At 45.5% G+C, this 23,390-nt stretch overlaps 12 protein-coding genes and 1 long non-coding RNA gene across 18 annotated transcripts in view; 8 read left to right on the forward strand and 5 right to left on the reverse strand.

Annotated features, from left to right (window-relative positions):
- The first annotated feature begins 57 nt into the window (after positions 1–57).
- LOC110176784 (uncharacterized) lies at positions 58–1,594 on the forward strand. The gene is made up of 3 exons (XM_020943224.2): positions 58–549; positions 615–963; positions 1,018–1,594. The coding sequence occupies exons 1-3, from the start codon at positions 111–113 to the stop codon at positions 1,202–1,204; spliced, it is 975 nt and encodes a 324-aa protein (XP_020798883.2). The 5' UTR covers positions 58–110; the 3' UTR covers positions 1,205–1,594.
- ATPsynF (ATP synthase, subunit F) lies at positions 1,201–1,921 on the reverse strand. The gene is made up of 3 exons (XM_086828716.1): positions 1,886–1,921; positions 1,742–1,824; positions 1,201–1,628 (listed from the first exon to the last, which is right to left on the reverse strand). Exons 2-3 carry the CDS (start codon positions 1,818–1,820, stop codon positions 1,384–1,386), a joined length of 324 nt encoding a protein of 107 aa, XP_086684842.1. The 5' UTR covers positions 1,821–1,824; positions 1,886–1,921; the 3' UTR covers positions 1,201–1,383.
- Positions 1,922–2,118: 197 nt separating this feature from the next.
- LOC110176772 (uncharacterized) lies at positions 2,119–4,574 on the forward strand. Its single transcript, XM_020943215.2, has 3 exons — positions 2,119–2,593; positions 2,658–3,186; positions 3,258–4,574. Exons 1-3 carry the CDS (start codon positions 2,256–2,258, stop codon positions 3,792–3,794), a joined length of 1,404 nt encoding a protein of 467 aa, XP_020798874.2. The 5' UTR covers positions 2,119–2,255; the 3' UTR covers positions 3,795–4,574.
- Positions 4,575–4,605: 31 nt separating this feature from the next.
- On the forward strand, positions 4,606–5,804 carry LOC110176794 (calcium and integrin-binding family member 4). The gene is made up of 3 exons (XM_020943234.2): positions 4,606–5,154; positions 5,218–5,325; positions 5,382–5,804. Exons 1-3 carry the CDS (start codon positions 4,765–4,767, stop codon positions 5,661–5,663), a joined length of 780 nt encoding a protein of 259 aa, XP_020798893.1. The 5' UTR covers positions 4,606–4,764; the 3' UTR covers positions 5,664–5,804.
- LOC147644402 (uncharacterized) lies at positions 5,750–6,639 on the reverse strand. The gene is made up of 3 exons (XR_015270693.1): positions 6,592–6,639; positions 5,935–6,527; positions 5,750–5,880 (listed from the first exon to the last, which is right to left on the reverse strand). It is a non-coding gene; the product is annotated as an uncharacterized LOC147644402 (long non-coding RNA).
- Positions 6,640–6,688: 49 nt separating this feature from the next.
- On the forward strand, positions 6,689–7,826 carry Samtor (S-adenosylmethionine sensor upstream of TORC1). Its single transcript, XM_020962295.2, has one exon. It carries the CDS (start codon positions 6,791–6,793, stop codon positions 7,697–7,699), a length of 909 nt encoding a protein of 302 aa, XP_020817954.1. The 5' UTR covers positions 6,689–6,790; the 3' UTR covers positions 7,700–7,826.
- On the reverse strand, positions 7,735–10,192 carry LOC110191422 (uncharacterized). The gene is made up of 4 exons (XM_020962283.2): positions 9,932–10,192; positions 8,595–9,868; positions 8,152–8,542; positions 7,735–8,093 (listed from the first exon to the last, which is right to left on the reverse strand). Exons 1-4 carry the CDS (start codon positions 10,046–10,048, stop codon positions 7,854–7,856), a joined length of 2,022 nt encoding a protein of 673 aa, XP_020817942.2. The 5' UTR covers positions 10,049–10,192; the 3' UTR covers positions 7,735–7,853.
- A 725-nt stretch (positions 10,193–10,917) lies between these two features.
- On the forward strand, positions 10,918–14,728 carry LOC110190114 (uncharacterized). Its single transcript, XM_020960467.2, has 6 exons — positions 10,918–11,355; positions 12,846–12,953; positions 13,008–13,208; positions 13,265–13,935; positions 13,996–14,217; positions 14,279–14,728. The coding sequence occupies exons 1-6, from the start codon at positions 11,029–11,031 to the stop codon at positions 14,481–14,483; spliced, it is 1,734 nt and encodes a 577-aa protein (XP_020816126.2). The 5' UTR covers positions 10,918–11,028; the 3' UTR covers positions 14,484–14,728.
- Positions 11,432–12,693, forward strand: LOC110190259 (uncharacterized). The gene is made up of 3 exons (XM_020960664.2): positions 11,432–11,930; positions 12,004–12,122; positions 12,182–12,693. The coding sequence occupies exons 1-3, from the start codon at positions 11,640–11,642 to the stop codon at positions 12,393–12,395; spliced, it is 624 nt and encodes a 207-aa protein (XP_020816323.1). The 5' UTR covers positions 11,432–11,639; the 3' UTR covers positions 12,396–12,693.
- Positions 14,729–14,839: 111 nt separating the features above from the next.
- Positions 14,840–17,991, forward strand: LOC110177208 (uncharacterized). Its single transcript, XM_020943830.2, has 5 exons — positions 14,840–14,981; positions 15,036–15,176; positions 15,242–17,022; positions 17,255–17,476; positions 17,535–17,991. Exons 1-5 carry the CDS (start codon positions 14,946–14,948, stop codon positions 17,737–17,739), a joined length of 2,385 nt encoding a protein of 794 aa, XP_020799489.2. The 5' UTR covers positions 14,840–14,945; the 3' UTR covers positions 17,740–17,991.
- Positions 17,806–22,061, reverse strand: LOC110177229 (uncharacterized). Of its 4 annotated transcripts, XM_086828720.1 has the most exons (4): positions 22,035–22,061; positions 21,936–21,976; positions 21,810–21,876; positions 17,806–18,339 (listed from the first exon to the last, which is right to left on the reverse strand). In XM_086828720.1, the coding sequence occupies exon 4, from the start codon at positions 18,326–18,328 to the stop codon at positions 18,005–18,007; it is 324 nt and encodes a 107-aa protein (XP_086684846.1). In that variant the 5' UTR covers positions 18,329–18,339; positions 21,810–21,876; positions 21,936–21,976; positions 22,035–22,061; the 3' UTR covers positions 17,806–18,004. The 4 variants fall into 4 exon arrangements, with proteins under 4 accessions (XP_086684846.1, XP_020799521.1, XP_020799511.1 ...); XM_020943862.2 differs by lacking the exon at positions 22,035–22,061 and having other exon boundaries at positions 21,936–22,001; XM_020943852.2 differs by lacking the exons at positions 21,810–21,876; positions 21,936–21,976; positions 22,035–22,061 and adding exons at positions 20,960–21,017; positions 21,090–21,420.
- Positions 18,667–20,955, forward strand: Adck1 (aarF domain containing kinase 1). Of its 2 annotated transcripts, none has more exons than XM_020943841.2 (4): positions 18,667–18,843; positions 19,203–20,324; positions 20,383–20,478; positions 20,541–20,955. In XM_020943841.2, the coding sequence occupies exons 2-4, from the start codon at positions 19,212–19,214 to the stop codon at positions 20,886–20,888; spliced, it is 1,557 nt and encodes a 518-aa protein (XP_020799500.2). In that variant the 5' UTR covers positions 18,667–18,843; positions 19,203–19,211; the 3' UTR covers positions 20,889–20,955. The 2 variants fall into 2 exon arrangements, with proteins under 2 accessions (XP_020799500.2, XP_086684844.1); XM_086828718.1 differs by having other exon boundaries at positions 18,744–18,872.
- Positions 22,062–22,482: 421 nt separating the features above from the next.
- Positions 22,483–23,390, reverse strand: part of LOC110178263 (uncharacterized) — a 30,836-nt gene continuing 29,928 nt past the window's right edge. For both annotated transcript variants that reach the window (XM_020945332.2, XM_086828719.1), the window contains exon 8: positions 22,483–23,252. The gene's annotated coding sequence lies outside the window, so the exon portion shown is untranslated. The remainder of the gene's footprint in view (positions 23,253–23,390) is intronic.

A 23,390-nucleotide genomic window follows, 5' to 3' on the forward strand; every position in this document is an offset into this window, starting at 1 on the left:
ATATAATGAATGTAGGGGTTGGTTAGAATAGGATAAAGAGCTGAAATGGAGCATTGCACATCAGTTTAACTTTGTAAACTGACAAGAATAGATAAGTTTTTGAGTAGCACATGGGGTTCTATTATATTTTACTGCTGCTGAGCCTCCTGGGTGGCCTGGCAAGATGTTCTCTAAACTGTCCCACTGAAAAATGGCAAACTCTGCAGTTTCATCTGGTGCGGCAGTGTCAACGAGCCTCGACAGATGACGCTCTGGCTCTGGAGAGCACCGCTTCATTGGAGGAGTGCGCTAACCTCACACGGGAACTGCGAGGCCTGGCCTTTAACTATGCCCCTGGAGGACCGAAAAGGCATAGTAACCTATTTGATCTTAAGTTCTTTAGAAATGAAACCCAAAAGCAGAAGCATATGCGTAGTCAATTGACTGTTTTTGAGCAGCCAGGGGAGTTCTTCAACTGCCATGTGCTGCCCTGTCCACAAAACCATACGTTCTCAGGAATGGTCAACGACAGTCGCTTTGATTATTACAGCTTGTATGGCAGGCCAACAGGTTGGGCTTCATAGTGGATAAGTTAATACAAAATTTAACTGAAATGTATTAATTTTTATGACCAGTTGTTAGGAACTACACCTGCCTGCCGGAAGTCGGTCTATTTCTGGTTTATACCTCACCAGCTTCTTATCTGAATGCTTCCCTGACCTGCTCAAATTCCTCCGAGTTTACTGGTAGCTTAGCCCATATTGCCTCCGAATCCCGAACAAGTTTCCTGGCTCAGTGGCTGCTTCTGTTCAACAGAAAGTTACTTAGTCTCCCAGAGCCAGAGTCCAATGTCTTCCTGGCCTACGTGGGTCTGGCGTACAACCGCTCTACTTCACTGAGTCCTATGGATTTTCGAAACTCTCAGCAGGAAAGCCTGCAGTGCTTTCTGTATAGGGCCTGGGATACAGGTCATCCTCGTACCAGGTGGGTAACTCACAAATTTCCAGACTCATGACTTGATCTCCCACTTAATTGCAGTCAGGAGCAGGCTAATGCCAGCTGTGTGGCGCTGACGGCCCAAGGTACTTGGCAAACCCTTAGCTGCGACCGGGAGCTGCCCTTCATCTGCGAAATTCACACAGCAAAAGCCACCACTAGCTGGGAGAGGGATGGTGCCGAGCTGGACATCGGGCCGAATGCGGTTTTTGAGTGCGGCAACGATTGAGTATGGGCAGAGATATCCGCAGCCGTTTTATTCACTTAAGCAGTTTTTCAAACACAAAAGCCAAATATAGTAATTGTTGTGTGGTGTTCGCCCGCCCGCCTCTCGCACGCCGTGTGGAAAGTCTGTAACTGGATCAAGATCGAGTAGAGTTGCAGGAGGTGCCACCAGCGGAGTGCCGCTTAGTGGTACTTGTAGTTCCTGTGGTGCTTCAACTTGGTGTAGTTGATCAGATAGAAGAACGTCATGCTGGCGACGGTCAGCTGGAAGAAGGGAGCGATGCCAGCGCGCTTGGGGAACACGTACTTGTGCTGCCAGCGCCACCAGGCACGGCTCACGGCTCCGGCAAGGGCATTGGGGCTCTTGTTGCGGCGTCCCAGCCAGGCGCCCAGCTCTCCTAACTTCACCTGTCCGAATGGCACATCGGCTGTGGAAGAATTATGTAAATAGTAAGTTTGCTGGCCAGTGTAAATGTGCTCCAAACGCCTGCCGCAAAAAACGGTGCGCTTAAAATTACGTAATTTCGCGGATGGTGCTCACCTTTGCCGTAGAATCGGGCCGGGTCGTAGGGACCGTGCACCTTGGGGTTATACTCAGCAGGATAGTCACCGAAAGCCATCGTGCTGGTTTTGTTGGAAAATATTGTTAAATAACCTTATGAAACGAAAAATTATGCCTGCTTACTTACTCGTTCGATACCAAGTATGACAGTAAAACGATATCAGTGAAATGGTCACATTTAATTCGATAAAGTTTTCCGCATTTTACAACCACTTTCATAAATGCACAAGTATTTTCTGGATAAACGCCGGAAACATATAAACAACGCAAAATCGAATCGATATAGTGGCATGGCATTGGCTTTGCTTAATTTTTATGTGGTAAAAAAGAAAAATACTAATAAGACATTGTCATTAGAATTGGTATCCACAAACCAACGCCACCTGGCCACACTGCAACTCCAGTATATACAGAAATCAAATAGGATTTTTGCAAGCCTGCTTGTTCGAATTGGAATCCAACCAATCGCAAGGCCAAGTTGTAAACAAAAACAATGAAACTGGAAGAGCTGCTAGCCAAAGGATCGTCCTCGCCGCCGGAGGACGACGACGAGGACGAGAAGGCCGAGCTGAAGCCACAGAAGTCGAGCAGCGCCACCGCGGACGAGGGGGCGGAGAATGCAGAGGATGCGGCCGAGGACGCTGGCGAGAAGGAAGGCGCGGGCGGCAAAAAGAAGGGCACGCGCAAGAAACGTTCCCTCAACTGGGAGGAGGCCGAGCGCGGCCTACTCCTCGAGGTCATCAAGTCAAAGGTGGCGTTCGTCGAGAATCGCAGCGTGGATGCCAAGAGCATAAAGGCCAAGCGACTGGCCTGGTCACAGATAACGAAACAGTAAGTTGGCATTGTATAACTATCTACCTAAGATACATATCTCTAATGTCCATCCCCCCTTCAGGTTCAACGCGCTTAACTTTCGTCACAGACTGCTGGAACAGATCCAGGTGCAGTGGCGCAGCATGAAGAACTCCGCCAAGCGGGAGCACCAGCAAAAGCACCCGAAGGCGGAGGCTCTCGAGGGCATGCGCATGATCGAGTTCATGGAGGAGATGCAGAAGGATCCAGTCACATCGCGCAGCCAGACGCGCAGCGCCAACACGAACGGCGCGATCAAGAAGGAGCTCTTGGACATCGACGAAGACGAGGACATGCCGCTTGCCGCTCTGCCCAACTCCACGAACGCCAGCGAGGACACCCTGCAGACGTCCACCATAGCCATCCCATCGCCGCCGCCGTCAACCGCCGGTGGGGATGGGGACTCGCAGCAGGAGAGCACTCCCGCCGCCCAGCAGCCTGCCCAACGACGCAAACGGGCCAAGGCCAAGCAGTTGCCGTTGGCTGGCGCCAAAGCAGAAACATCCGCCGAAACGGGGGAGGAGAACGAAAAGACAGCAGGCGCCCCGCCGCGGAAAAGGCGGCAGAGAAACGTAAGTAGGGGGAGGACTTAGATGAAGCTTTTAAAATAAATGAGATATTAATGATCTACCTTTTTCCACAGCTCTCGCAGGCCCAGTCGGTGCTGTCCGACGAGAATGAAGCCTCCAACAGCGTAGCTCCCGTCACCACGCTTCAGCAGTTCTCTTTGGGTGGCACACCAGTGGCCGCCGAAACGAATAGCCAGCCAGCCGACCTTGTCAGCACCTCCGAGATGGAGCAAAAGTACAAGCAGGACCTGTTCAAGCTGCTGAAACAGGCTCGATTGGCTGAGATTGACTATGCCCGGCGGGAACACGAGCAAAAGCTGCGCTTCGAGCAAATGGAGCAGGAAATAAAGATGGCCTACTACCGACAAGAGCAAGACCTGAAACTGCGTCACATGCGTGAGGAACACGACATTCGGCTGCGCCAGCAACGGCGGGAGCATGAGGCGCGCTTGGGCATCTACTCGCTTAAAAGTAGCAGCCACAACGGAAGCATACAGGAACCGAGTGCGGCGAAATGCAATGCCAAAGCGGACTACAACAATGTCCACGACGTCGTCGGGCCATCGACTAGTGCGGAGGGGGCGCTGGCGCTCAATGCCGCCTGCAATTAGAGGCTCACGGGCTCTCGCATGCATATACAATACGAATTGCCAGCAATTAGAGTGTAAGTGCATTTAGAGGAAACATCAACAAGAAACAGTACTTTAAAATTTAGCTTGAAATACGTTTAGCGAAATGTAGCTCATCCGGACATCTGAACTTTTGGACAGCCGGATACGAATACGAATACGAATACTCATAGACACACTCAAGTTGCCACACGGGCGGGCGCGTTCGCCGCCTGTCGTCACGACAAATGGACTGTTGTTTTTTGTGCATTTCGCACCTCACGAACTCACTTACAGACATTGCATTTTTTCAAGAAAAACTAGTATTATATATTTGTATCTGTATCGGTTAAGTGCTCCGGACAAACAAGAGATCAATTGAAAACGCGGTTGTGTCGTCGAAAAAGAAATAAGAAAAGAAAAGAAAATACTCAAGAACAGGCTCTGAATAAGTTCCCCAAACTACTCCTCCTCAGTCAGTATTCTCTATGGCCACTGTATTATTTTTATGTATTCCTTTTTTAGTTGTAAGCTTTTTTTGTAACGTAACTACCATTTATACATAGTAGGTAACATGTTTCGGACATGTTTGTTCATACATACGGAAGCGGGCATCTTTTATAGCTCGCACATAATCATAAGTTACTGTACGTACGTGTGTTGTATAGCGCTGTAATATCCTGTCACTTGCTTCAGCTTAATAAATGCCGTAATCCGGGCGAAAGCAAGGTCAAATGAAACCCATTAGATAAAGAAATACAAATACATAGTGTGTAAACAGTTGGGAATAGTGTTTAAATGGTATGGGACTTTTAGCTATGTAGGTACCATTGAATCAAAAGTCATACAACTTCAATCCGAACTAAGTACTCGGGGCGTAAATAAGTATTTCTATGGACACCTTATTATTTCTCCAAAACCCTTTTTATTTTAACACAAAGGAACCACTAAATTGTTCAAAAGTTCTTGCAAGATGAAAGACTTGGATCAGACCATAGATACCCTTGAAAATGCCCGTTTCAATTGGCTGTACGCAAATGAGATTGTTCAGATGAGCAAGGACTCCATTTTCACGACGAACGAACTGATTTGCATTGTAATGCTGTACCACAAGATGGTCCTGGCTAATGGACCAAAGGCGAAGTATATGAGTATCCAGCAGCTCACCACTCTCATGCTGGATCTGTTCGAAATAACTGATTGCAACATTAGCACAACTACGGTCTTTCGCATCAGTCATGGTACACAAGGGACCCATCCCGATTTTTGTCCCGACAGGCATGTGAGCTTGGAGTCCTTCGTGAGGCTATTAACCATATATTTCACCAGAGACCTGGATATGAAGATGGAGTTTGCCTTTTCTGTAAGAGAAACCATTTAGTATTAATTTATTAAATGTAAACAGTTTATACTCATACCGCTGCAGATCTACGACAAGCAAGACAAAATGCAGTTAAATGGCGAGGATGTTGGGTTCTTTCTTAAGAAATTCTTTGATGGCGAGGACGAAGAAGAAGCCACGGAGCTGCTATTGGTAAGACAGGCGGAATATCTTCCAATAAATGATATTACAGGAATTTCATGCTGCAGGACATGAAGGAAATGATCTTCCTTAAATTCGATTTAGACAAGGACACGATCATTTCGTTTGAAGAGTACTGTGAGGTGGTACGCAAGCAACCTCTCCTCATGGAGTTCCTCGGACGAGTGTTTCCAACCAATCCCCGCATGGATGTCCTCGCTCTTTGTGCCAACGTAATGTCCTGGTTCGATGACTCACCCAACCCGAGAACCATTCGAAAATCAGCAGCTGCTGAGAATGGCCAGGCACTAGTGGTGAAAGCAGAACCTCGTCGCATCTCAGAAATTTAAATTGCAAGTGTTAATAGTTGTTTTGTCATTTCGAGACCGCATTTTTTCAAGTGCTTCCAGATGACGCCATTCCAAATTGAAAAATGTTTCTTTTAACGGGAATTTTCACCCGTTTAACATTTATAAAAGGACATACATCGACGTAAATATTATTCAATGGGGAGGCAGCTGGTTGTCAAAGATGACAATGCGCCGGTCAGAGCAACCCGTAGGGAATCTACACGAAAAAGATAATAGTTTTTAAAGTTTATAAACAATGCAGAGCACTCACTTGATTCTATCTTCGAGACACTGTGCCATTGCTCGTGCCCCGAGATACACTCTGCGATAGGTAGCACACTTCCTTGTTGGGGTAACAGGCAAACGTAACGATATCTTTCCCTTGGCAGCTGTGGGCCAAGTCCTAGTTGATTTTGTAGCGCAGCATCTGGTGGTCGAGCTCCAGGGACTAGAACAACTTAGGACTGATATCACTCAGCCAACAGATGTGTTTACAGATCATAATGTCCTGATTCCTATAAGGGGAGGCCAGCAGGGGTACAGCCCGTGACTGGCGAGTTAAGATTGTTCGGCGGTCTCTGAGGCATGATCCTCTGCCTGGTGGTAGATGTGATGCCTTGCTACCTCTCCATCGCCGATCACAACGTTGAGGTCAGCTCATTGAGGTTCTCCTCCAGGGGAGCATTCAGATGGGCTCCTTGTGGCTATTGAACTTGTGGACATGGCTTGAGTAAGTGCGAGATCAGCACATTCCCCATGTCAGTTTCCATCAGTTCCCAGCACCTGACTTTGAAGGCCTCTTTCAGGAGTCTCATGGCGTGATTGTATAAACACCTCCACCCGCAGGTTAGACATGGCAAAATACTGGAAGTGCAACAGGTTCACTTTCCAAATTTATCAATTCACTTTTCAATTCAATTTGAGTTACCAATTAGAAAACAACAGTGTGCCCGCTGGCTTTACCGTGGATAAATCTAAAAATCCCAGAAAAGGCGCGAAAATCCGGTAGAAAAAACGCCAAAATGACAGCTTTCGCAGCAGCTGGTCACACTAAGTCAGCAAGACAAGGTGCTTAAAAATCCCAAGGTGGCAACCGAAGTAAACAATCCAACAGGTCAAAATTCGAAATGGCAACGGAGGAGCACCAGCGCCTGGCCAGCATCGTCAAAAGCTGCCATGAGAGCCTTCGTCAGCTGACGAAGCAGCACGGGGCGACGGTGGCTTGGCAGGAGCACACGAGTCCCAGAAATGCCAAGCGGCTGGCGGAGTACGCCAAGGCCATGCGGCAACTAGCGGCCATATGGGAAACGAACGACGGGAATATGGAGCTGCAGGCGCGTAGCCGAATCAAGTGGGCCATTGACTACATTACCAAATACTTTTTCACCGAGGGCATATACCTGCAGAAGCGACAGCGGGAGCAGCGACTCCTGGAGTCCTACAAGAGCGATGGCCAGTTGGGCGAGGTGAGATGCCAACTAATGGAGGAACCGCCGGACAGGCTGCGGGTGCTGGACGTGGGCAGCTGCTTTAATCCTTTTGCCACTGCCCCGCACCTGGAGGTTACGGCTCTGGACCTGTGTCCCGCCACCGAAGATGTGTTACAGGCCGATTTCTTGAAAGTTGAAGTGGTGACTGGCGTGGCGGAACCGGAACTAGATGAGGGCAGTGTCAGAAGGCTACCGGCGAACCATTACGAGTGCGTCATCTTCAGCCTGCTGCTGGAGTACATGCCCAGCGCCGAGCAGCGACTTCAGTGTTGTCGCAAGGCCTACGACCTGCTCCTGCCCGAAGGCATTCTCGTGCTCATCACACCCGACTCTCAGCATGTGGGGAAGAATGCCCACCTTATGAAGAACTGGCGCTATTCGCTGGCTAGGCTCGGCCTGTTGCGGGTGCGCTTCGAAAAGCTGCCGCACATCTCGTGCATGGTTTTCCGCAAGGCCATCAGCAGAGAGCTCTCACAGCACTGGGCTAGCATCCACCGGGAGGAGGGGATGTGCGAGGAAATCCGGATACCGCAGGACGACAGCTAGATAAGATACAAAATACGAGCTAGAGGCCTCATAAATCGATGTAAATATGTCCGCGTCTACTTATTTATGGCTTAACTTATCTGTGTTAAATGTGAGTTAATAATAATGGTTGACGATTTATCTACTATCTATAGATGTCGTAAATGTGCAAATGCTATTGCTTCTGTTCCGACTGTGGGAACAGGGTGCTGCTGGTCTGCCGCTTCTTCATCGCCGTGGTGGCGCCCTGCGATATCTTCATGATGTTCGGCGGCAGCGGCTTCTTTCGGTCCGCCTCCCACTCGGCGCGATGAAGCCGCTGGCGATGCTTGTACATGTTGGCGTTGGAAAAGAACGTCATGGGACAGTTGGGGCAGGTGTAGAGCACCTCACCAGTGTGAGTGGACGTGTGTTCCTGTAAATTTGAGACCATGAATCTCTTCTGTCTTGGCAATTGGCAGAGGTTGACTCACCCTTAGATCCTGCGGTCGCTTAAAAGCCTTCTCGCACATCCCACACTTGAACTTGCGCTCACACTGGTGGTTGTGGTAGATGTGACGCTTGAGGGCTCTGGAGTTGGTGGACGTCTTGTTGCATATGGGACAGCGGTGCTCATTGCCCGGCGGCTCGTGCACCGTGTTCATATGCTGCTTCAGCCCAGAGAGGTGTCGCAGCCAGGTGCCGCAGATCTCGCATTGCACGGGATCGGGCTTCGGACGTGGCTCCTCGGAATGTTCCAGTTCGTGGTGCTTCTTGAGATTCGCTTGGGAACGCAACTTCTTGCCGCACTTATCGCAAATGATGGCCGTTTCTGGGTCGTGCATGTATCGCAGATGCTCCTTTAGCTTGCGTTCCGTGGGAATCCTGAAACATAAAGGGATTAGCTTGGCCTTTGGGGCAGGACATGTCTACCCACTTCTTGTTACACTCTGGACAGCTGTATTTGAACTCGGACTTGGGCACGTGCTTGGACACATAGTGATACTCTATGGCCGCCTTGGAGGTAAAAGTCTTAGAGCACTTTTCGCATGGGAATAACCGCTTCTCCTTCGGCTCTGTCTTCACCTTCGAGTTCGCGTGCGTCTGCTCGTGGACGTCCAGAGAGCGAGAGTCCTGGAAGACCCGGCCGCAGTGCGAGCACATAAAGTGTTCCGGATTTTTGTGGACCAATACATGCTCCGCCAGACCCTTACGTATGTGGAACTTTCTCCCGCAGCACTGCATGTAACCATATTCGATGTTGTGGGAAACTCGTTGATGGCGTCGCATATCCGCAAAATTCTGCACGAGGAGGTTGCAGATGTGACAGGGGAACTTCTTGAAGAACTGCAAAATAATCTCATCGTACTCGTCCTGCACTTGTTTTCGTCGCTCGATCTCATCGCGACTCATGCGAACTGGTGGGATCAAAGGTTTCTCGCGTTTCCGGTACTTTTTCGGCTTCACAACGACGCGCTTGGGTATCTCGGCATACCGCTCCTCCGGCTCAAAGTCCGGCAGGCTGTTGTCCGAGTCGTCGTCACTGCTTTCGCTGGATGAACTGGAGCTGTCGTCAGTGCCCAAGACGGCTTCAGCGGCCACGAATTCCCTATCATTGCCAATTTCGTCGTGGTCATCTTCATCCGATTCAAGTTCTTTTTTGGGAGACGCCAGATCTTCTGGCTTGACCTTTGGTGGGCGACCACGTCTCATACTCCTTCGCAGCGGCTGTCCCTTGCCCTGTTCGTTGTTCTTTGCAGATCCGTTGGCGCCGGACTTTATCTCTGCACCCACAAACTTTGCCAGAGGCACATCCGAATCACTGTCTAAAATTTTTTCGTTTTTAATGCGACGCTTGGGCTGGGATAGACCTTCGGCTTGGGAACCAAGGCGCTTGGTGGCGCCGGTTTTCCTTTCCGTATTAACTGGGTCCTCGAGGAGCTCCACCTTAGGCAGAGGTTCCAGCTCGTTGACCTCCACCTTCACTTCATTGGGGGCGAAGAAGCCCTCAGCCAGGGCATCCAGTTCAACGGCAAACAGCGGATTGATGGCCTCTTCCGTTTCCCCACAGAACTCAATAGCTACGCTTTTGGAGTCACCTCCGCCTGGCTGTTGGTGTAGCCTGGAGACACGCTGGTGGAGCTCATCGAAACTGCTGACGCACTGCCAGCATTCTCGGCATACCGCGGCATCACCGCCAGCAGTGAGCACCTGCAGGAGGGAAATAGTCGAGTCAATAATATGGACAACTTCCGACTATGTCGCGCAGCTTACCTCGAAAAACGAAAAGTGTTTGTTGATGGTCCCCTTAATGTTTAGCCGGACCCCCTCGGCAGACAACAGCGGGTAGCCGCCATCAGAGCAAACCAAGCAGAGCACGCAAACGGGCATGCTGTAATCCGATTCCGTATCAGCGATAATCCACTAAAATAGCTTCATTTTCCACTCACAGGTTTTGTTTATGGTTTTTTGCAAAATTTGTTTTCGTCGATGCAAAACAGGGTTGTCAGATGGACGAAAAAAAAGATAAGCGATAGTTCCCGAAATAGGCGGTGGGAATCGCATAATATTTAGTGAGATTATCAGGTTATATCTTCCTGGTAATTATTTGGTAAATATTTAAACTAATAAATAAATATATAAGAAATATATATATTTTTTCAAATGTTTTTAGAGACTGGAAAGTATTAAAAGGTATTACTTTACGCCAAATGCGGTATATTTTTATATAGATGAGACAATATTGAAAAACTATTAATTTACCCCATTTTAAATTTAAATTTTGTATGTCTTTATTAATTTAATTTGTAGTTTTGTAATTCCATCCTTTTTCTTAATATTAATCATCAAAAATTTCATAATTAGTTTCAAATTTCTTAATTCTAAACATTGAAATAATTAAAAAAAAACATATCTTTTTGTAAATATGTACTTATTTGTGTAAAAATAATGTATGTTTGGCGGAAAAGAGATGATATGGCTCTTTCAGTTTTATTCATAAAGTGGCCGAAAATGGTACTAATGTAACCCTTACTTAAAGTCAAATAAAATTTTTAATAAAATGTTATTCTCATTTTATATAAAACTTTTCAGCAATAAAGGGGTTTGTTAGAAGAGAAAATGGCATTTAAAACTTAGCAAATTTTTCGTTCATCATTATCATTATCAGCTTGAAACGCTTACACAAAACGATCGATACTTGAGATAAAGCAGTCAAAAAAATGCCTAAAAATTCAATTCGAACAGAAAATTGTACACAGAAATAAACTAGTAATAAACGATTAAGCATATGTGACGTTTTATCACAACAAAAATTAATTGAAATTTAAAGGCCATTTATTTTTGTTTGCGGTAGAGGGTTAACTTTTTAAATGGGGGTGACAGCCCTACTAAAAATTGCTAACGCCTTCCAAACGCGGGTCAAGCGCAGCGACCATGAAAAAATACCAAAACGAAGTGTGACACCAGCTGTTGCTTTTGACGAAATTAAAAGTTTATTGTTATTATTTTTATGTGCAAGCCCCAAAATGGGGAAAAACAAGTTAAAAAGGATTAAGGCCTTGAAAACCTTAAAAGCGGTGCAGAGGAATAGCAACTGGCACTCAGGCGAATCTACGGCCCACGAGGCTTCGAAGATTCTGCTCAGCCTGGCCAGCAAGTATGTTCGGAAAGATCAACTTCCCGCCGTATCGATTTTGGTGAGTGTTTTGTTTATATTCCATAAAGTAAGATATTTCGGAGACATTCCGCACTTAGCGTCGCTACAATGCGCAGTATCCGTTTTCCCGCGTGTGGTTGCAGAGGGGCTTGGGGGGCACCTCGGCGTAGTGCGCATACGCCAGGGCCCAAACCCCAACATTCCCAACGAAAAGTGAAAAGTGAAAAGTTCGAGAAACGCCAGACAACCGCCGAAAGTGAGCTGTGTTCGTTGGATCCAACGATTCCTAGAGGCCAAAACGACAGCGACTAGAACCCACCTAAGATGGAGAAGATCTGGAAGAAAGTGTGCGACCACCACGATGTGCCCGAACAGGTGGCCAAGGAGTGGTTTGCCCGTATCCAGGAGCACCTGAGCGCCGAGAGTCCATCGCGCGCCTACCACAACTGGCAGGAGATGATGCAGCGCAAGGAGCCCCATCTGGCACACTGCGCCAATCCCAATATCGTGCTGGCTGCCTTCTTCCAGTACTACCACTTCGATGGCAACCGCAGCTGTTCGGAGGAGAACATCGAGGTGTTCGAGGAGTTCTGTCATGATGCCGTCATCGAGGATGTGAGTAACGCTCGGCGATAATCCCCCTACCGCTTTCTGTACGGAGTATTTGTTTTAACAAACCGTTAAATAGGACCGCGCTAAGAGTCTGGTCTGCAATCTGCTAGGGCGAAAGACTCCGGAGAATCAGTTAACCTGGTGCCATGACGACGAGGCCAATTTGCTGCAGGATGTCGACCTAGTAGTGCTTGCGTGAGTATCATGGCATAACCCATCCCTCCGTCGTTTTCATATCCACGTATCGACTCAAGTTCCTCTCCGGAAGAGTACAAGCACTACACTACACTTTTGCGTTCGGAGTATGCCAATCTGGATGATGCCACATACAAGGCCATGCGCATCAAGGTGCTGGAGACCCTGTTGATGATTCCCTCCATCTATGCCACCGGCGAGTACCACGACAAGTACGAGGAACTGGCGCGCACCAACATTCGCAGTGAGATCCGCGAACTGAAGCAGCAGTAGGTACTACCAGGCTTACTCTGTCAGGAGTTGGAAGAATGGGCATGCGACGGGGCTGCTTTGTTTACTGCAATTGAGTTGTGTACTTACGGGCCGTTTTACCTCGTTTGGTTGCATGGCCTCCGCGATTACCAGGAAGCTGTCTTCTTCTCGGCCATGCACCTATTTATTTTAACTCTTAAGTTAGGTCAGAATCAAAATTGATTTCCTAGTTAGTGTGTACGCCTAGATATATATACGTAAGCCCTGTAGACACTATCCAACTCTCAATAAAAATGATGTAAATGAGTGTAACAAAAAATAACCATGTAGTTTTATTCAAAAGCACCATAAAGCACTATATAAAGCCCCTAAACTAGAGGAAACTCTAGCCCACAGTAAGTACACAAAGAAAAAGCGTTCCATTGCCTACTAACTAACCCATAATTCCCTTTATTTATCTTAAAAATATAGCCAGGATCACAAATAAATATAGATACGCCTAGTACCAGCTCCGTAATGTCAGCAGAAGCCACTGAACCATTAAAGAAGTTCAAGAAGTTCAAAGACAACCTTCCCAAGGTATGTTATTGCAATTTGAGTACCAATTAAATCCGACGTTCTTTGACCTTTTAGAACACACCGAAAAGATTGCAGCACAAGGCGAAACACAACATGAATTTCGATCGCAACAGATTTACAAAACTTATGAGCTCCATTAAAAAGAAGTACAATGTTAAGAAGAATCCTCAGGTTCAGCGAAAGTTTGAACTCCTTAGGAACTCACCCACGAAAAACCTTGCAGTGCCCAAACCTAAAATCTTCACTCCGCAGCAGGTAAAAAATTAATTTAATATTAAATATTATTAACTTCATATAAATTTGAAATTTAGGAAATTACAAGTGATATATGCAAAATTGAAGAGGGCGAAATCATCGAAACCAGTGACGACGATGACTGCGTGCTGCTGGAAACTACGAACGTCCCTATAAACCTCGATGAGGACGAAAGCGATACGGATACGGAACCATTTTCCAGTGATAAATTCTTTAAAGCTTGCCAACGCCGTGCCGAGAAACTTGCCACTCCGAAAATAATTAAAGATTCCCGGCGCGATGTGGCACTGCTTATGAAACCAAAGTCGGACCATGAATTGCTGTACTCCACTATAACAAAATCGGAGTCTTCGTCGGACAATGCCTGCATCGATTTGCTTGAAAGTCCCAAATCAATGCCGATGCCAATCGAAAACAATGACGATTCGGTAATTCTTTTGGAGGATTCTATTGGAGGAGAAGATTTTATTCCCTTGCTTAATCCGTTGGCAATAAACGCAACGAAACTCAAAACGCAAACCCCTAAAAAAGCGTCAAAGATATCGAATAAGAAAAGTGGACGTATGAGCCTCAGCCAGTTTTCCTCGGCAGATAAGAAAAAAGTGGGGGACTACAGTAGGAATACGTTCAATCCCACTGAGGAGACCGATGGACCAGGACAAGCAAGCGGCAAGCCAAAGTCAAATAAGCGCTCTATTATCATTGACGGCAGCAATGTGGCCTTTGCGTAAGTGTCTTCGATTTTCCAAAATATCTTTTAAATTAAATTAACGTAAACATTTCGCAGTCATGGCAATTCCAATTTGTTCTCCTCTGAGGGCATCAAGTACTGCCTGCAGTATTTTGACAAAATGGGACACAATGCCAAGGCTGTGATGCCATCGTTTCGGCGAAACGCCTTCAAATCTTCCAATCCCGAGCTTCTCGATCAGCTCCACAAGGAGGGAAAGGTAGTTTTCACGCCATGCAAGAACATTCCCGGCCAGAAATCGATTAGCTATGATGACCGGTAAGACACTTTCAAATAGTTATATATTCTGAAATGTACTTACTATCATTTCCTGTCTCAGGTTTATTTTGCAGCTTGCTTACGAGTGGAATGCTGCGGTAGTATCAAACGACAACTACCGAGACCTGATTGACGAGAGTCCTGCCTTTAAGAAGATCGTGGAGACTCGAGTCCTTGGTTACACATGGTGCGACAACATATTTATTCTGCCAAAGGATCCCTACGGACGCTGGGGACCCACTTTGGATGAAATCCTGCGATGTTAGCTCACTTGGCGTTTAGTAAGATTGCGAAAAGCGCTTTGCAAAGAAGGAGCGTAAAGCACAAAGTAAAGCTCATAAGTTAATTTCCGGCATTTACCCGGGTTTCTATCATCACTTATTTACTGTATCACAACATTGTATATATAACGACTTCTACATGAAAAAAATATACTTAATATTCATACAAACTCAGGTTAAAATGTCGTAATGTTATATATCATGATAAATAAATAATGCATAGAACACTACTTTTTATTTTTTCATTTACATTTCTAAAGTCACCTAATATGTATTTTTTAGGTTTCTTAAAGAATCAACTTCTGCTTTTTCAAAATATAGTCTGAGAAAAATTACTCAAAATAAGATCACAAATTCGGTGTCAGATTACATTATCTCCATTTAGTAGGTAAAATACTAAGTTGAATTTATTTTCAGAACACGCCGAATTCGAAGCACAGCAGGACAATGACTAAACCGCTTGGGATCAAGGGCAAAACCAAAGTATGTAGTACCAATGTATATTTGAAAACATTACTTACATGATTTACTCCTTAGAATTCCCGCAAAAGATTGGATAGGCCACAGAGAAATTTAAAACTGGAAATCGACGGGTTGATCAAACAGCTCAAGACTTTAAAGAAGTTCGGATGCCAGAAAAATCGCAGTTTGTATTTTGGTGATAACTCGTCCGTAAAGGTAATATTAATTTGGTGCTTGCAATTGTAATTTATTTAATTGTAATTTTACTTCGGAAACATCAGCATGTCGATGATGCAGAATTCTTTAAACAGATTCATCGCAGATGGCAGATGGCAGATGGTCCCGTGAGTGAAGGTCTTTTGGAGAATTGTCATCGCCTTGCCGAGAAATTTGAAATGCAGAAAATAAACAAACGTGCCGATAATGGGGTCCTGGTAGATAAAGTCGTGAGTGATGAAAATATTCTCAAGAATGGCCCTTGCTTCAGCAAAACGTTTTCAACGTTTAAAGTAAACAAGATTTCCCTACCAAAACCGGAAGAAGACTATATGTGGATGAACTCCTCGTGCGGGTCTTTAAACGTCGATGAGGACAAAATTGAGGAATTTGTTAAGGCTTGTCAGCTCAGTGCAAAGAAAATCGCCGTCTCGAATATATTCAAGGATCCCCGAAGCGATGGGCTTTCGGAAAACAAGTCAAAACCAATTCTGTCAAAGAAGAATATATGCATAGACTTGATTGGTGGCATCTACGATAATGTTTCAAAGCCACTGGGGGAATGCAAATCCAAGCCAACGGAGAAAACAACTGACAAAATCCAAATAGTTCCTCAGTCACTGGAAAAACAAGCAGAGAAAATCGACATATTTCCAAAGGAAATTGAGAAAAAAACAAAGAAAATCAACATAGCTTATGGGACGGCGGATAAAACCCAAGAGAATCCCCAGAAAGTTTCTAAGCCAGCAGAAAAAATGAAGGACAAGCTTGACATAGTTCTTGAATCACTAGACAACCAATTAAGAAAACTACAGATAGTTCCCAGGGCCCGGAAGAGAAACCAAACGAAACTGAAAGTTTGGAAGCCACAGGAGAAAGAAACAGAAATACTCAAAGTAGTTTCCAAAGCACTTCTTGGCAACCCACAAGAGAAAAAAACAGAAATACTCCAAGTAGATTCCAAAGCACTGAAAAATAAAACAGTGAAAGTCCAGATAGTGCCCAAGCCTCTGAAGAAAAACGCAGAGAAAATCGACAAATTTCCAAAGCAACTTGAGAAACAAACAAAGAAAATCAACATAGCTTATGGGTCGGCGGAGAAATCCCAGAAAGTTGCTTGGACCCCACAGGAGAAAAAAGCGGAAATACTCCAAGTAGGTTCCAAACCACTGGAAGATAAAGCAGTGAAAGTCCAAATAGTTTCCAAATCTCTGAAGAAAAACCCAGACAAAATCGACATAGTTTCAATGCTACTTGAAAAAATCAACATATCTTATGAGACAGCGGAAAACACCCTAGAAAATCTCCAGAAAGTTCCCATCCCAGCAGAGAAAACAAGAGAAAACCTTGACATAATTTCTGAATTACTGAAGAACCAAACAACGAATCTCCAGATAGTTCCCAAGGCCCTGGAGAAAAAAAAACGGATCGTTTTAAAGACACTGGCGAAAAGCACAGCAATACTCGAAATATGTTCCAAACCACTGAAAAATCGAGCAGTGAAACCCCTAATAGTTCCAAAGGCACTGCAGAAAAACTCGCCGAAATTTAAAATATTTATAGACCCAGAAGAGAAAAATCTGAAGAAACTCGAGATTGTTTCACAACCCATGAAGAAAACACAAAGGAAACTCAAGAAACAATTGAGTACAACCAAAATAGTTTCAAAGCAACAAGAGGAAGGAACGCTGGGGGTAAAGGACCTTCAATACTCCCTTGCCGAAATGAAAATAATAGGAAAATACAACAGCAACATATTCAATCCCTCAGCTCAATCGGACGACCCTGAAGAGACAAAGCAGAATAAACGAAATATTATAGTCGATGGCAGTAATGTGGCCTATGCGTAAGTTTTCTCGATCGCCTGAGGTTTTTATACACTTGTATTATTATTTTATATTAATATATATATATATTTATATATAAAATATATATATATATATAATAATATAAGAATAATATATAATATATAAATATATATATATATAAGCCCAGTTCTGATCGATTTCAATTCAATTGCAACCTGAAGTTAGTTTCCTTTCTTATTTTAAATTAAAATAAACTCTTTTACCCTTAAGCCATAAAAGAGGCACCTACTTCTCCTCGGAGGGCCTACAGTATTGCCTGCAATACTTTGAGACAATGGGACACGATGTGAAAGCAGTCGTGCCACTTTTCCGCCGCAACGCCTTCCAATCGAGCAATCCCCAGCTGCTTGATGGTCTGTACATGACGGGAAAGGTAGTTTTCACGCCATGCAAGAACATTCCCGGCCAGAAATCGATCAGCTATGATGACCGGTAAGACACTTTTAAATAATTATATATTCTTAAATGTACTTATTATTTCCTGTCCCAGGTTTATTTTGCAGCTCGCTTACGAGTGGAATGCTGCTGTAATATCAAACGACAATTACCGAGACCTGATTGACGAGAGTCCTGCCTTTCAGAAGATCGTGGAGACTCGAGTCCTTGGTTACACATGGTGCGAAGACATGTTTATTCTGCCAAAGGATCCGTACGGACGCTGGGGACCCACTCTTGATAACATTTTGTACAACTGAGTCTATTCTCATAATCAACGATTATAATATTTTATCATATTCCCATACAATCAACTAAACGAAATGTTCGTGTTGCTTCCGGAACATCAGGATGGTTCGGTTTATCTTTAATTTAATATTTTTAAGAAGGTTTTAGGTTGGTTCAGAGGTCGTGAATCCGATGCTCTCGTTTGCAAAATTTATATACATAAGCAGGACTGTACACATTTTTCTTAATGGATAAATTAAATACATTTGTAATATTCCTCCAAATCGCAATGCTGAGTTACATCACCGGGGGCTGGCCGTTGACCATGAACGTGGTGGTGGTGGTGGTGGTCGTGGTTGTACTGGCAGCCATGTTCGCCTCGTAGACCGGCGGTGGCTCGTTGATGGCAACCGCCAGGTTCGGGTTGCTGGCCTCCAAGCTGGTGGCTATGGTCAGGGTGCTGCCCTGCTTTTGTTCGCTAAAAGCTGCCTCATCGTAGCTGGGCGGCAGATCCAAGGTTTTGGGCAGCACACTCAGCTCGTCTTGGGTATTCACACACACATTGGTGACTCCTCCAGAGGAGCCACCACCGTTGCAGTTGCTCGTCACATTGATCTCCATTTGGCGACGGGCTGTGGAAAAGTTTATTAAATTCTAAATTATAGAAATAATTAAAATAATTTTTGAAATTTGAATTGCTGTTTGCTCAAAACTTTACTCCAAATTTAAATTGGAGAATTGAATTTAATTGGAATTGATAGCTTAGGAAGAAAATAAGAAATGTTACGACTCCAAATTGCTCAAAAATGTAAGAAAACACAATTTTGATGACCATTCAAATTGGCTTTAAACATATAAAACCAATAATACCGAAAATGCAACATAAGCTTCCCACTTTCTTTAATATAAAATAAAATAAATAACAAGCGCGACTAATTTGAATTGAATATAACAATATCGATATCGATAACGCGATAAAAAGCAGTTGCGGTCAGCTGACTAAGTCCCTTGTGACGTCACACGAACAGCTGGAAGCAGAAGACTGAAGTGCGCTTGAATTTAATCACAGACTTTGTTTATTACCGTATCTACGCGCCATCGAAAACGCGGCGCCAACGTTAAGCGCACAGAATTGAGTAAGTGAAACTATTGGCAGGTACTGCAGGTGAGCAAACGCCTCACCTTCATTCAGTGTTTACATAATGAAGGCGCGGGCCCAAAGCGGACGAGGTGAAAGTTGAGCTGCATGTGGCGCTCATCGATGGGGAAATTTTGAATGGAGAAGTTTGGGAATGTGCAACAGGTTTAGCCGTTTCGATTTGGCGCAAACTGAAGATAATCTTAGTTGCCAAGGCAAAGTTCAAAGCTCAAAAGTTGGGGAAATTTTGCGTGGTAATCGAAGGTGAAAGGCTGAAAAAGTTAATTGCCATTGACACCTGTTGATTTTGCCCGCTTGAATGAGTGACTAATCAGTGGAACAATTATTGTTTTCCAGCCGGATGAGATGCTGCTGCGACGCCTCCTGGGCTATGGCGTCTTAGGCGCCGGAGTCGGCTCCGCTGGCTGGAGTCTGCACACAAATGACTATGATCCCAACTCCCTGGGCATTGTGAGGCTTTCGCGGTCCGCCGCTGCGGTCGTGGACGTGGCACTCACCTATAAGCGGGAACTCTACTACAGAGAATGGGACAAGACCACGCCGGAGTACAAAGCGGAAAAGAGTCGCGTCCACAAGATCGCAGCAGAGAAGCTACTAGAGCTAATTTGCACAAACAAGGGTGTATACATCAAGGTGGGTCAGCACATTGGTGCCTTGGAGTACCTGCTGCCCAAGGAGTTTGTGCAGACGATGAAGATTCTGCATTCGAATGCGCCGCAGAACCCCATCGAGGACTTGTACAAGGTGATACGTCAGGATTTGCGCTGCAATCCCGAAGAAATTTTCGAGAGCTTCGAGCGAGAGCCCCTGGGAACAGCCTCACTCGCTCAGGTGCACAAGGCGCGGCTCAAGAGCGGCGAGGTGGTGGCTGTCAAAGTCCAACATCCCTATGTCAAAGGAAACTCCCGGGTGGACATGAAGACCATGGAACTAGCTGTCAATGTACTGGCGCGGATATTTCCTGACTTCAAGATCCATTGGCTAGTGGAGGAGTCTAAGAAGAACCTACCCATCGAGCTGGACTTCCTCAACGAGGGACGCAACGCCGAGAAGGTGGCCAAGCAGTTCGAGAAGTACAACTGGCTGCGGGTGCCCAAGATCTATTGGAAATTCAGCTCCTCACGTGTTCTAGTCATGGAATATCTGGAGGGTGGACATGTGATGGACCTGGACTACATTCGTGCCAACAAAATCGACACCTTTGCGGTGGCCAATCGCATTGGTCAGCTGTACTCCGAGATGATATTCCGTACCGGCTTCGTGCACAGCGATCCACATCCGGGCAACATCCTAGTGCGACGTACGCCGAAGAACAGTTTGGAAATCGTCCTACTGGATCACGGTCTCTATGCCAATCTAACGGACAAGTTTCGTTACGATTACTCCAATCTCTGGCTAAGTATTCTCAACGTGGATCGTAAGGCCATGCGGCTGCACAGCGAGCAGCTGGGTATTAAGGTATATATAACAAAATTGCAACTTTCTTCAGTGAAACTTATTCGCCCCTTACTTTCAGGGTGACCTGTACGGCCTATTTGCGTGCATGGTGACGGGTCGACCATGGGAGACGGTGATGCAGGGCCTCACAAAAGTCAAATATTCCAAAGAAGAGGTGCGTAACATATTTTCCCTCTCGAGGAAAGCTGGTTTCACGTATAAACTTAATTTTTGCAGAAAAACACACTGCAGAACAACACTTCACTGGTGCTCCCACACATCTCGGACGTCCTCGAGCAGGTGGACCGCCAAATGCTGCTCATTCTTAAGACGAACGACTTAATTCGCGGCATCGAGTCAACGCTGCGAACCCAAAACCGGATGACGGCCTTCTGGGTCATGTCCAAGTGCTGTGTGCAATCCTCTTACGCCGAGCAGCGAGCCCAACAGGCCGCAACCGGCTCCTCGCGGATCCTGTGGCTGCGGTTGCGCGAGCGCTGGGAGCTGTTCAAGCTTAACTGTTACTACCTCTACCAGGGACTGATTAACTTCGGTTTCCTGGAGGCCCTCAAGCAGGTTATTTAGTCTAGATGTGGTCTGGTCCCTCAATTAAAAGTACAAAACTCTTGACGAGTCTTAGAAAAAGGGGAAATTACCTCGTTGTCTCTGCAGGGCAAGACTCCTAGCAGCTGCTTCCCGCTTGCGTTTGGCGCCCTTTGTGGTTGAGAACGAATGGTGAAATCATTAGCGAACCAAGGACATTTCCGGTTTTCGGTATGAGCTTACCAGAACAGCAGCCATCGGCAAGGCAACCATAAACATGAGGATCAGCAAAACATAGAGAACATAGCCTGAGTACCAGGACCAATAGTAGTCTCCCCCGTCATCTGGGACATATATGATGCTCGGATACGAAGTGGTGGTTGTGATATTCAATGATGCAGTGGTCGTTTTATTCAAAACCGCACTGACCGTTGTGTTTGCGGTGGCAGGTGCCATGTTAAGGGTCTTTTTTCGAGGGATTTTTCCGCTCTAAATTATGATTCAGATTTTCCGTCCAAAGAAAAAAAATCGGTGAAACTGGCTTGACTCTAGCGAACCGTCGTACCCAACTAACCTGAGCTACTGGCCACCGTATTGATGGGCCTCATCGGGGCGTGGGTCAGACACCAAAAAACACACATATTTGCTTTGTAATCATTAGCTGATAAGGTGACAAAACCAGAGCCAAGCCAGGGCTTTGCTTTTTTGTTAACGTTTTTGTTAACGTTCGCATTCGCAATTTATCTAATGAGGCGGTGGCGATATGATAAATGTTCGCAAATAGATATATATCAGAGCACACACACATAAATACATATTAATGTCGTCCATGATTTATGGCGAACAAGAACGGTTCTCGGCCTCTTTTGCGTCCCAAGAACGAGTTCAGTGGCCCAACTGGGGCAAATATTTATGTTTACTCTCATCGGGATGAGAGACCCTCCCACTCCCATCCTCACTCACCTGACTCGCCCGGCTCCTCCTTGAGGCGCTGCGACGTCGCGTAGGAGCGGCAGGTAATCAGCAGCACCTGGAAGGCAAGGTGAGATAGTTTGGAAAACGGAGTAGACTGGCTCTGGGAACACTCACTCGCAGCAGGAAGAGCAGGAAGCTGAGGACGCAGAGCACCAGGAGTACGGCCCCGAGATTATCCATTCCTTCGCTGGATGCGTTGTTTTGCCCAAAATTGGCTACCGTGATTCACTCTAAAGCCTCGGGCACATGTCAATCCGATAAGATACGAGGTCTGTGGCCCAAAACTTTGATTACATTTTAAGCTGGCCAATGTGCTGATGGCCTTTTCGTTGACGCCGTTGTCTCTACGGCCGTAACGAGATCCCTTGCAAATTTGTAATTTTTCGGTGGCGTCGCAATGCGAACTGGGCCAACTGGGAGTCACTTACCAAATGGCCAAATTACAGATTGTTCAGGCCCAGTTATCTCGCCGAGATTGCACTTTATATCTGCGCCGTCGCCGGGTAGTCAGGCTGTTATCTACGGATTCTGCCCGTCACTCAGTTGTTAGCTGCTAATTGAAGCTAATGGCCGTTGGCTTGTGTGGCTTGCACACACAATCCGGCCCACACACGACCCGTCAAAACGGCGACCCCTGACCCAGAAAGACATTGCCCCAGAGTTCATTTTCCAACACAAATATATATATGCTTATATATTTCCAATGTTTCTTTTTGATTTGAAATCAATCGAACGAATGAAAAGCATCACACGAAAATTCTTAAATACTTAAGCGCTACCAACACCGAACCTTTACATTAAGATAAATATTTTATTGAATTTGCAAATAGTTTTCGGTTCCATTTTGTTTTTCTTTGTTTATCAGATTACGGGCTAAATAATCCCCCTTTGGATTTTTATTTCCGTTTTTATTATTTGGTTTGCAATTCATATTCCAATATGAATACGAAATTGGCACAATTGTTTTTCATTGTTTCTGCATGTGTGGCATCATATTTACTGATAATAATCACTGAAAATGTTTCCTATTTTCCAGCCAGCAATTGAATTTCCGCCGTCTCGATTGGAAAATAACAATTCGCAATTAATTTATTTATTTCGTCACGCGCACCATTCGAGTTTGCATAATGTCCAGAGCGGGTGTGTTTGTTCAGAGGAGTGTAGATTGCATATTTGTATATAGGATATATGGCAGCGGGAAGCATGTCCTTCGATTTTATACTATTTGTATCGGAACTTAATTGAAATCAAATCAGAAAGATAAATGAAACGCAAATAGACCTTGGGCGAGAGCTGGGTGACAGCCGCTGTCCGAAGGTGTCACTTGCAATTAATGGACTTTGCCGGAATGTTAAACTTTAATTAGCCGCAGTGTCCGATTGCTGATTGGGTCTCCTCCTACCGTTCCTCTTCCTCTCCAGCTCTCGTTACCTGTGCAAATAGAAAAGAAGTCGGGAAAAAATAAAGGTAAATACAAGTTGAAAATATGCATATGTATGCTCAGTTTCGCATAAAAATCTCGCATAGCATTTATTTTAATTTTTATATCTTCCTGCTCCTCCTTTTGGG

This window comes from Drosophila serrata, unplaced genomic scaffold, assembly GCF_035046125.1.
Source record: "Drosophila serrata isolate PLE 108 unplaced genomic scaffold, ASM3504612v1 contig_184, whole genome shotgun sequence".
In the NCBI taxonomy this organism is placed as follows: Eukaryota; Metazoa; Arthropoda; class Insecta; order Diptera; family Drosophilidae; genus Drosophila; species Drosophila serrata.